This window comes from Tauraco erythrolophus, chromosome 27, assembly GCF_009769465.1.
Source record: "Tauraco erythrolophus isolate bTauEry1 chromosome 27, bTauEry1.pri, whole genome shotgun sequence".
NCBI lineage: Eukaryota > Metazoa > Chordata > Aves > Musophagiformes > Musophagidae > Tauraco > Tauraco erythrolophus.
The window spans coordinates 6,480,737-6,492,839 of record NC_141491.1 but is presented as its reverse complement, the minus strand read 5'-3'; the positions used below and the strand labels follow the sequence as shown (position 1 = coordinate 6,492,839).

At 43.7% G+C, this 12,103-nt stretch overlaps 1 protein-coding gene across 7 annotated transcripts in view; it reads right to left on the bottom strand.

Annotated features, from left to right (window-relative positions):
* PPP1R12B (protein phosphatase 1 regulatory subunit 12B) overlaps positions 1 to 12,103 on the bottom strand; it is a 137,945-nt gene that overhangs the window by 81,573 nt on the left and 44,269 nt on the right. For 3 of the 7 annotated variants that reach the window (XM_086627095.1, XM_086627094.1, XM_086627096.1), the window contains exons 5-9: positions 10,509 to 10,653; positions 8,831 to 8,905; positions 6,282 to 6,361; positions 5,580 to 5,725; positions 1,181 to 1,290 (exon numbers count right to left, since the gene is read on the bottom strand). In XM_086627095.1, the coding sequence (XP_086483221.1) occupies positions 1,181 to 1,290; positions 5,580 to 5,725; positions 6,282 to 6,361; positions 8,831 to 8,905; positions 10,509 to 10,653 (556 nt within the window). Of the gene's footprint in view, positions 1 to 901; positions 916 to 1,176; positions 1,291 to 5,579; positions 5,726 to 6,281; positions 6,362 to 8,830; positions 8,906 to 10,508; positions 10,654 to 12,103 lie in introns of all 7 variants that reach the window. The other 4 variants (XM_086627100.1, XM_086627097.1, XM_086627101.1 and 1 more) reach the window with 2 other exon arrangements.

The following is a 12,103-nucleotide window of genomic DNA, read 5'->3' as shown; positions in this document are numbered from 1 at the left end:
ATTTTGACACTTTCCTCAGAGAAAGCTCAAATCCACAGTAAAAGCTGCTTTCTGTGATTTCTGAACAAATAGGAACAGCAAATATTAATAACTCCACAAACGGAGGGCAACAGGTATTTTCCCATATAAAACCCAATCTGACAGAGAGTTACAAAAGAATCAAACGTGAGAGAAGGTAAAGAAGCCAGTCTTCAGTGATTGAGGTCAAATTAATGACTGCTTTGCACACAGGCCCTCTTCTATACCCCAACTGCCTTATTCTGGGTTAAACAGCTCAAATGAGTGAGAACAACACTCTGCAGCTGGGAAATGGTTAACTGAAGTGCTCACGCTTCCCAGTATCCTTCTGCCCTTACCAGTTCCCCTGCTAAGTCAGCCTCAGCTGAACAACACCCAGAGGAGCTCCATTTCTTTTGATCAAGATGAGAAGCTAGACCTAGTAGCATGTCAAAAATAAAAAATTGTGACTAAGCAAGAAACATTTTCCCTTTAACATGTACCTAGGGCTTCAGAATTTGGCAAGGTGCCTGCATTGTATAGCTGTCCTCCATATTCTGGTGTAAAAAAGAAACCAAAAGCCTAAGATACCAGTTCTCAGCAGAACGCAGAGTCTCCTGGTGCCATCTAGCTGAGTGACGTGAGAGCTGGAGAATTCAGATAACATTTCAGTAACTACTTCACCTTCAAAAAGCTTTCACAGCCTAGCTATCTAGTCAGATGCAAACTTTATCCTCTCTGCTCCCTGGGCCGTAACATCTCGCCATTGAATCAACTGAGTTTGGCAAGTCGGAGGCGCTTTGGACGATGACACCGAATTCACTGCCGATACATCAGCAGGAACCAGCTTCGGTGAAAGATCTCCTGCTGGTAAGAGACTGGCATCAACCATCTCAGAACCGACAGCGATGCAAAGCGCTTGCAGTAAGTAGGGTTTCTCCTGTGAACAGCCTTGCTTCAGAGGGTAAGAGATTCAAGAGGAACCTCATTGTACCAACACCCTCCTCTGTGCCAGTCCTATACTGTTGTTGACAGCATCTCCACCAAAAATGTGTTCTACCACGCTTTCCTAAATTCGCGTCTTGCAGCTCCTCTGAAAATCAGTTTCAGAGAGTCCATTTCCCAGGAAAGCCTACTGCTTCCAAGCTCTGTTGGAGTCCCCATTGATTTCAAATTCACTTACTCTTCTGGCAGATGCAGTGAAGGAGTTGGACTCGGGTGGTGGTATTTGCTCAGTGATGCTAGGCCTGGTTTCATGGCTGGAGTGGTTGGCAAAGGGCTCTTCCTTCCTTTCTACAATTTTAAACAAGAAGAGAAACCAAATGTTTCAGTATTGCACTTCCGAGGCCCTTCTTTACAAGCACAGTGTGCACCAAACTCAAGTTCAGAGTTGTGGTGACCTCGGTACGCCTTAGATCATACAGGTGACGTCAGTGCCAAGGCTGAGCAGGGCTTCCTGCAAGGAGGCTTCCCACTTACTAAAACCCATGATGGATACATTTGCCAGGCAAAGCTTTTGAACTTCATCCCCACAGACAAGCAAAACCTTTGCAGAAAGCACCTTAAGGAGGACAAGGAGATTTTTTTTTCTTTATTCATAATTTTGTTTCCTCTCAGGGATCATTCTTCCCTGTAACACTCGGGAAGAAAAGCAGAACGTGCCATTCCTGTTGTAGTACACGAATATGTGTCACAGCCCACGTCCCCGAGCGGGCCTGGTGGTGGATTTCATCGCACGGTTCTGCTGCTGTTGCTTATGCATGTGGGCTGAATTTCTGGTCTGCTATAGCGAAATCCATTTTTGTACATGAAGCCAGGACCAATTCCCAACAAAAATCTTTAACAGGGCTCCAAGTGAGCGAAGCAAACACTATCAAAGCTCACAGTTGGCTCCCTGCTTGTTAGACAAGTGCAATCGTCCAGTATGAATTTTTTTTTGTATCTATGCACTATGTTTAGTGCATAAGAACATCCACTGGATGTTACTGGGGCAGAGTGAGCAGAAACCATGTCTCAGGCAATAGGTTCAATCGACAGGGGGGCACAGGGCTCTAAGAATATTTACCAAACACAGCCACATGCAAAGTGCCTGAGAAACCATGTACCTACACCAACACCACAACGCTTTCCTCCCGCAGCTGTGAGTGCCTCACACAGCCATGGTTTTGAAAAAACTAAGTCATTCTAAGTGTAATCACCCAAACAGTACTGGCAAATGAGGCATGTGCAGAGAATACAGATCTTTTATTACATATAAAAAGCAGTTTGGTATGGAGCATCTGTGAGGATGGCACCTTGGGGAGTGAAGATCGATCTCTCTGAAACAAACGCTCTCAGTCCTAGAACGTAGGATTGAAAGGACATGCAAACCAGAAAGCAGCAAGCAAGAGAAACGTTTAAAATTAACAGGCAGTTGGCAGAACTGACAGATCCAGAATTGAAGAGGCAAAGACGCAGCTCCCCCAGGAAGGTGTGCATGATATTGAAGTCTCAGCCACCTTTCCCTCTCTTTGTGTCATCTCAGAACTTCCACCAAAGTCACCTAAAGAGAGGATTTCATTTTGTGAGCCTGACACGCAGACGCCTCCCACGCCACACAGCCCTTTTAGGAAGAGGCAGGAGATCCCCCATTTCCCCTTGCAGGCCTGACGCGGCGTTCAGCAGCCCGTGGCAATGCACGCAGACAAAAAATTACACGCTGGCCGTTTGCTGATTTCGTGAGAGTGAAGCCTGTAAGACACAGGAGAATCCCTGACCTTGCAGGAAGGGGGAGCAGACCCGGCCCGACCGCCAGCGGGCTTTACAGGCTGGGCTAGGTGGTGACTGGTAGCCCCTTCTGGCATCTCACAGTACAGAGGCCAACTGTTAAGGTCAAGCCTGATGACAGGGGCACAGCTTAAGGGGTAATGACAGGCTGGGCAGAGCTCAACCTGTGGGCAAGGTGAGCAAAAGGAGTCAGCTGCAGAAGGACAGGCAACAGGACCTGTACCAGCAGCGAGAGAGACTGCATGACCACAGGCATCCTTCGCTGTCTTTAGGGGAGGGTCCCACGGCTTATTTTACTACAATTTCAGCAATAATAAAAATTATGAATTCCAATCAAGGGGAACAGGTCAGGGTTAGCTCCATCTCCCCAAAACAAATTCAGCAAGACTGAAAATTTAGTTCTCTAATTTGGCATAAATATAATTTTTCTTAAGGGCTTTTTGAAGGGGTTCTTTTTTTGTTTTGGTTTGTTTTTTTGAGACATCGAAAGCTTCCCTGGCCTGCTTTAATTTACAATAATTACCTGTAGTAATAGCTACCAGCACAGATAATGACCACAGAATTTTACATTGATCTTTGTCTTGTTTACATACAACCCAATGCCAAATTGTTAATTGTCCTCAAGATGAATAAAATGGCATTGCTGCACTTGGCTTCTTTTATTTGAAGCACACAAATTTCTTACAGATTGTAAGAAACATGGTACTCTGAGGCACTCCAACAATTTCGCCACTCACCTCTTCGAATTTCTTCTCCTCCCAGTCTCTGCAAACTTAACAAATTTATCATAACCTGAGACCCTTCAAAACATACTCAAAATAAACTTCCGTATTATACTGCCAGCTTCTGCTTTGTCCCCCCTTATGCTCGGTTACCAAAGGAGTTAAATTTTTTTGATTTAAAAAGATCACTCATAACAATATTTTGGCTTTTTTTTCCATTCATTTGGACTTGGAACATTTTAGGACCACGGTCGTCTCCTACCTGTCCAGCACTGCTTAGAATTACCAAGTTATGTGAATAATAATTCTCAGAGGAAAATGGAGAGGAATAAGGCAATAATTTCCATGTTTTCAAAAACATGCCTCCTATATCCATCCAAGCATTTTAAATGTCTAGCAGATAATAAAGCATAATTGTTCTTAAGATTGTGTTTGAAACTAGTAATACTGTGACATTTACAATTTTCTGTGAACAGCTCTTTTCATCCCTGCTTCTCTTCGGAGTCCTCGTGTAACGAGTGGCTGACGTTGTTATCTCACGAACCGTGTTCTAAACAGAGTGCCGAAAACGTGCGCCCCATTCACATGTGCAACAAGGGACAACTATGTCTCCATCCAGCTGGACAAGTTCATATTTATTTTATTAGAGGTTTGAGAAGTTTACAAGGCAAACTAAATTTCAGTCCCGACTGAAATTTCTCCAAGGAGCCAACGTTCTCTCCAGGAAAGGAGAGCACAGGAAGCACAGCCTGAAGCTTGGTGTGTGATCCTTACTTGAATGCTTTTTGTCTTCGATTTGTTTAGCTTTAGTGGTTTGAAATAGATCAGTATAATGTGCTTTGCTCAGTGAATTGACTCAATAAAAAGACCTGCTCTGGCTTTACACAAAATTTGACAGCACTTTCCTTGCTGAAGGATCTTATGCTGTCCCTGAACCAGTTAAACATCACATAGCTCCACTTCTTACAGCAGCACACACATCAGAGGGGTTTCGGTCCAGTTCCGACCATGTTTGCAAGAACTGGCACACACCTACGCAGAGCCGCTGCCTCGTAAAACCCTGACTTAAGGAGCAAATAAATGCCACTTCTACCACACGTCTGTTTCTACCACTGACTTCTCCACTACATTTGCTTGATTTAAAAGCCGAAAGATTATTTCACCGTGTTACTGTCATACCCAAACAGCTCTCACAACTACCTGCTCTGCAAAGACCAGCCAGGATTCCCACCACCTCTCACACTGCAATAAACATGGTAACTGATGCAACTAGAACACAGGTGACACTTGTCCTGGCACAGGAGGACAAAACTTTAAACTACTCTTCTCTGCATGGACTTGTTTATTAGCACACTGGGGTACAGGCCACGCTGATGTAAAAAGTAGTTCAGCCACTAAACACATCATAGTCCAAGATCCATCTCTCTTTGCAGAAATATTAAGTACAAAGTCAGTCTTGGCTTACTGTAAAATTAAGTATCTTTATTTAAACTTTCTGTGCTGCACATACACACTGTTTAAACTAATCAAGGAAGCCTCAGAAGTTATGGAAAAAGAATGAGATTGAAATGAAGGAAGCAGGATGCCAGCAATATGCCATAATGTAAAGCTTAACGTGACTCGCTGCACTTAATCCTTATTTTCCACTATGTTCTGCAACTATTATACATTACAGTCAGAAAAAAGTTCTTCATCTCTGTAATTACACAGAACAGCTTCAGCCCTTCGTTTCATTTCTCTGAGATAAATACAACAGGCTATTACCTTCCTACACGTTCAGTTGCATTTCTACCACCTCGCAGCAACTGGAGCGTTCATCCTGAAATCGGCCAAGGAGAAAGAACCTACTGTTTAAGAACAACCTGTGAACAATGTGTTATCTTAAATTCAAGTGAGCTGGAAGTAGAAATTAAAATATTATCCGCAGCTATTTTTTTGAGAAATTACACTGACTTGGGGGTCAGCATTCAGATGAGCTTTTTTAGTGCACTGTCTACAGAGTTCTCCATACACTGTGCATATACACTGGAAGTAAGACTTTCGGGATGCCTTTAACAACTAAACAAAAAAATCCAAGGCTGTACTAAGTCTTACCTGACTCTTTTTCAGCATCTGATTCTGAAACTTCATCTTCTTCAGCTTCTTCCTCTTCTTCAGAACTAGAACTGCTAGAGTCCTTGTTCTCTTCCTCCATTTCCATAGACTTCAGCGTGTCTTCCTCATAAAGAATCTTCTCTTTGCTGCAAGATACAGAAGTTTTAAGGACTACCAGAGGAGTGAATTATTTCTGAGTTCCACCTCTCAGGAACATGTAGACATGATTTGCTACATATAGAACAAGCAAAAGGAAAAAATCCATCTACAGACTCAACATCCCAGCACTTCTTAGCACTGCTTATTTGCTGTGGATTCCAATGCCAGTCTCATGTTTCCTAAATTTGCAAGCATTTCTCAGTCCAAAAATATGTGATGTCACCTTTCCTAGTGCAACACAACTCATCGGCTGGGCTGTATGGCTCTGAGCAACCACAAAGACACAGTTCTCAGCCCAAAGGTCAACTTGATAATGAGCAAGAACAGTTGGGGGACCAAACACCAGCCCAACTCCTTGTTCTACCATTCAGCAGGTATGTTAAGAAACAGCTAAAACTGTTTTTAAGGGAGCTCAAGTTTAAAAGAAGCCATGAAATGAACATGAACAGTAGTAAACTTTTTAAACCACCCAAGGCCAGCTGACTGCTGGCCTCCCATCACACTCTGTGCAGCTTCTTTTCAAGGAGGAGGGAAGAGACGTACTTGGTGAAGAGTCCGCTCTGAGGCTTGCCGTTCATGTCGGCTTCAATCAGCTTATTCCTCGTCTCCTTCTCACTTCGCAACTGTCAAAAAGTCCACGTAGATTGGAGAAAGAATGAAGAGAGACATCTCAACAAGCCACCTCGGCACAAAATGATAATTACCACAGCAGAAGGTCATCCCAGCCTCATTAGACAAAAAATACTGTGGATTGTTTAGCAGGGCCAATTCAACACCAGCAAGAGCACTGCATATCTGGGACTAGAGCTCCATAAGGTCACAGCTACACACCCCACACATCCTTAGGCTCAAGCTACAATCCGATAAAACCTTCCAAGAAGCCTGCAGCAGTCCCTGCTGAGACCCAGAGCCAAATCCTGACTTCCACAATACTGCCCTGCATCTGCCCGTGCAGACACAATGCTGGAGGTCTGTCCATATGCGTTTGTACGTCCATGAAATCAGGCCTAGATTCAGCTGAAAATCTGCTGCCTCTGTAGCTATTATTTACTTGCTCTCAGAGGAGAGCACTCAGGTGTGTCCCGCGCAGGCAACGGACAGATCTCCCAGGAGGACGGGTCACGTAAACCTCTCCAACGCCAGCGTAAGCCACCACACAAGAATATCTGTGATATCTGCAGCAACTGAAATGTTTTGCCCAGAGAGCAGCAATATGAATCTTGGTCACCACTGACGGACAAAACAGTGACCAAAAAATCGTTTCATACCTTCTAGAAGCTCAGACACAGTTGAGGTAGAAAAAGGGATGGCAGTTAGAGACCTTCTCTTTTGTGTCAAGTCTAGTCTAGTTACTGCTCCTCTTTTGACAGGAGCTGACACCAGGCACAAGAAGCAAAAGTTTTGCAAATTCTGAATGTGGAAAAAGCTACATGGAGTCCAGCGAAGAGCCAAAATTTGGGGTACAGCATGTTGTTAAATAGAAGAAACTGTTGGAGCACAGCAAAGGGAAGTGCAGGAAAAAGGCTGCTCCATTCAAAGGTAATTCAGAGAATGGGGAAAAAAAATCCAAATCCAGATCAAATGAATTGCTTCCAGCAAACAAAATCTCTTCTTCTCTCCAATAACAGCAGCAAATCTTTCAGCAAGGACAGTATATTGTTCTGCTACAAGCTTTAGATTAAAAAAACAAATCTGATTTGAGAGCCATTTTTAAAGTGAAATGATGTACTTAGGAGGAGTGTCGTGGAACTGCCTATTTCATCCTTAACAAATGTTAAGTTTTCTATTTTAAGTGATAAAGATGGCACATGATAAACACACATGATAAAATGGTATTTCAACTAAAAAAAAATCAGATCCACTAAAAAAAGTGTGGTAAAATCCAGATTCTTCTCTTCTTCCCAGTTCTCCTATAGCTTGCTATAGTCATTTAGTAAATGGAGAAGGCCTTTATATAGTGCTACTATATAGAGAATCAGGGGGGCTGCTAGTCCCTGCAAAGTCAGCCTAAAAATGGGCTAGCACCCATCCAAAAAAAGATTCTTATTGTTTTGCCTTTTCTTTTTCTTCTTTTCCGAGGAGTGCAGTTATCTGCCGAATCCTGGTGTAGTGAGATAGGAGGAAATCCAAAATACAACACTGATAGTATTTATCAACACCTCATTTAGGAAGAAGCTGATGAATTTTTAAAAAGTTTCTGTGAATGTTAAGGATGCTATTTAAGGATGACAGCAGCTGTGTTATGATCAGAGCTGGAGTTCTACCACCCCCATTGTCAGTTCCTCAAAACACTTTACCGGGTTTTATCAGCAGTGTTCTCATTATGTCTGTTTCTGAATCGAATATTTTAAACGATAATTTCTGATTTTTATTTTTTTAAAGAAGGTTGGTTTGGTTTTTGGAAGAACCCAAATGAGTAGACCAGATGAAACAGGATAAAATGCAATAAAAAAAATGAACTTTCTGACTTGACTGGCTTACTTTGATCAAGATATATTTTTGCTTTCATTTTTTATGCCAACTTTCTGCTTACAAACCCTTCCAATATCTCCATTGCATTATGACACGGTGATTTAATATGGTTTTGAAATCACCAATTTTTTTTTAGTCCAGAATTCCCTGAAGTTTATAATTTCTGCTCACTCAAACAAAAGTCTCCCTATCGTAAAGGCAGATGTGGTAACAAATCTCCTTCTCAACACTGACAGCGTGTCTCCTTGGATCCTTTGATGCAAACACAAAGTTGACCCGGGCGACCACTCGTTAAGAAAAGAGCAGTTTGATGCTGGAGAGCGTGTCAGCTAACTCAGCCCCTACAGAACACCACCAGCTCCACAGATGAGCTACACGTTCCTTACCAGTTCACATAATTCTGCATGTCAGCACACTGCTGACCTTCCTGATGCAGTCATCCAGGTTTCCATATTTCTAGCTATGAAAAATATCGGGGTAATTAAAGATTCCAAATGAATAACATAAAAATAACAGCTGGGGCTCAGCTTCATGGGGCTGCTGATGCCATATGTCTTACGAGAACACTCGTGCATGAAAAGGTAATGGGAGAGGTGGAAAATGATCTGCCAGCAACTCACCACAGTCTGTTTCTTCTGCAGCATTTCTAAATGCTCAACCAGCCCCTCATCGGCCACGTCGAACGGTGTCTGGCCCTGATGCGACAAGAGGAGACAAGAGGATGTCTGACATGGCAAGGTGTCAATGTTCAGAACAGCACTACCTACCAGCGAAGAACAAAAGGGAACATGCCCCACGTCCTCCCTCCCCAAATGCTGAGTAACAGACGCTGTTTCACGCCAGAGTAGGGAAAACCATGCGACAGAGATGGTCGTTTTACGACTCAGTCCTTGATCAGAGCAACCTCAGTCACAGAAGTGCAGTTCCCTGATTGCCGCTGCTCACAGCTGACAACCAGGACTGAAGTATTTGGGTTTCCAGGTTTCTAAAAAGGACACTCTGGTACTGAGAAGGAACACGAACAACCTGTTCAACTGGATCATCGTGTACTTGAACCTCCTGAAAGGCTGACAGTCATCAGCAGGCCAAAAAATCTGGGAGCCATTTCCACATCCATGGGCATTTACAAAATAAAACAAACCAGAAAAATTACTTTGGGGCACAAACCAAGAAATCAGTTACTTCAGCATCACTAAAGCTAAAATAACCATTTTATTAAGAACACAATGAAACCTGATGGCTAGGGGTCAAATAAATACAGGTTGCCTTGGTCATCCAACCTGGAAAGATAACAATCCTTGCCTGGAAAGAGCAGGTAATGCTGCAAATACAGCTGTGTCTGATTCTTTTCAAGTCTGGCACGATATAAAACCCACACACATTCTGAACACTTTGGAAAAACACTCGATGGCACTTAAATCCAAAAAGATTCCCCGTATTTTGGAAGCCAAAGAGCTCACCACGCTAAAATGGCTCCTTCTCATAAAGCCATGTCTTTGACATCGGTTTCCAGTACAGATGCACTCAAACCATCCAGTGCCACATTTCTCTTACCAAACTGTCTGCTTTCGTTCCCAGGTGCTGTGCCAAGCACATACAACCTCGTTTCCTCCCCCAGAAGCAGCCACAGGACAAGGGAACCCGCTCCAGCAGGAAGCGGCTCACAGACACTGCCTGGACGTCGCAGCGGGGGGAACACAAAGAACAACCCCGGACAGGCACGCGTCAGCTCTTGAAAATCCATGGGCTCTTTGAGGAAAAACTTCTAGCTATTAGGATGGAAGAGGAACTTTATTCTCCTTTTTTTTCTTCCATTCTATTTTTCTTCACTCATTTCTCACGAATCTGAGTCAATATTTCCGTTTCTCTTTCTATGACCAATGTAGTACAACAGGAAGGATTTAAAAGCTACCAGTTTCTCGAGGGCTCACTGGTTTTCAGTGTCTTATACCTTAATATTAGCATATTATTTTGCACTCCAATACTGTCATTCTTGTTGTTTAATTTGTCAGGATTACGTTAAAACAGAAAGACATGGATTAGCACCTATCCTTTCTCACAATCTTGGTCCTCAAGTTTAATCACTGATCTTTTCCAGTAACACCTGAAACCTTTTCTGCCTTCTTCCAGGCAAGATTCTTTCTTTTCTGATGCTTTCAAACGCTCCAGTGCACACGCCTGAACTGCTCACCATATAACTTTGTCATGATGTTGGAACAAGTGGTAGGCAATGAAGTTGATATTCACCTGGCCATAAAACACATTGCATGAGTTGTGCCAACACCCATGCGTACTAACCAGCTTGTTCCTGACGTCCATGTCGCACAGTGCCTCAGCCAGGATGGAGCAAGCTTCCTTCACTCCCCAGTGCGCAGCTGCGTGGAGCGGAGTCCAGCCATCGTTGTCCTGGACGTTCAAATTAAACCCAGCCTGGATCAAGAGCCTGAGGAAAGAAGCAATATTGATTTTTGCCTACCTGAGAATGACTTCTTGACACAGAAGAGCTCCCACTGGGAGCTCCAGAGTAGGTAGCAGGGCTCACAACGTGCCAGCAGTTTCTTAACTTGTTGATTTACCTAAGCAACACCCCACTCGATGTACTTGCAACTGTAACAGAAAAACATAGTAAATGAAAAAAGTGACTTTGCTGTAAAACCTATTGGAATGTGTCTAATTGATAAGGCCCTTTCAGCATGCCCTAAATCAGGAGAATGCCTTAATTTCTAATCTGGCATCGGTGACCCAGTCTGGACTCCTGCTCCAACGGACCAGCAACACGAGACTTGCCCAGGCACTAAGCAATAAACCAACATCTCTGCAGACTGCCACCTCCGTAACAGGGAGCCAGCACAGCACCTGGCAGAAGAAGGACGTTTGGTAACTGGAGCTCAGTCTTGGTTCTACCAGAGAACTGCAGGAATGGCCCATCAGGAGATGATGCCAGCAGGACTGCCAGGCAAGAAGCAGTGAAGTTACTGTGATTGACGGATGTGAAAGTTGTAATTTAAATAACCCACATTTGGGTTAAACAACCCAAAACGCATTTTTGCAGACTAGTCCTGGCACAATTAAAGCAAATCTTACCCAAGTGAACCTGCTGGGAACACCCTCGCATCGCATTTACTGCTGCGCACCTCCCGCCCACTCCCCTCTCAATCAGACCAGAGCACGAGTGTTTCAAAGCATCTGGAGCTGGAATATTTAACACCGAAACAAACAGAAGAGGGTCAGTTGTAGTCTGAAGCTTCAGAGCCACACGCACACCGGTATGCCGTGATCGGATTAAAGTACCGAGTGGCTCATGCGTCACAACTGACTATTATCCAAGTTGCTTAAATATTGAAGAACATCCCAGGGGAATTCTGCAAGTCCAGTAAAACTGTTACTGAAAGCTTCTATCGTGGGAAATTCCACCATCCGGAGCTGCCTTCCTACAGCACAAGGGAAATCCAGCACGGCCCCAGAACGGCACCAACGATTTTGAAACTCCGGCAGCTTTACAGCGATGCGTTACTGTGCGAAATAGAACACAGTCACACTGTAACTGCAGTGTGTTTCTCTGTGAAAGAAATTTTAAATTAGGTGCTGACTTTATGTCGATTTTCCAGCTGGCAAAAGGAACATAGCTGCTAAGAGACTCAAGGTCACAGACAAATTCCACGTCCCATTTGAGAGTCAGCTAGCTCCTGGCTTTCAGCCCTTTTGGTTTAAGTCACAGAAACTTTGTACTTGAACGTACAGGGTGGCCATAAAATACACAAGAGTGGAAGGAACAATGTCATCTCTCCGTGGGATCTGTCTATCATTAGAACAATTAATGTCAAGGAGGAGCTGTCCAGAAGTAAGTCAGGCTGCAAACAGGGAACGCAGCCTTCCTTGAGCAGCACTGGATA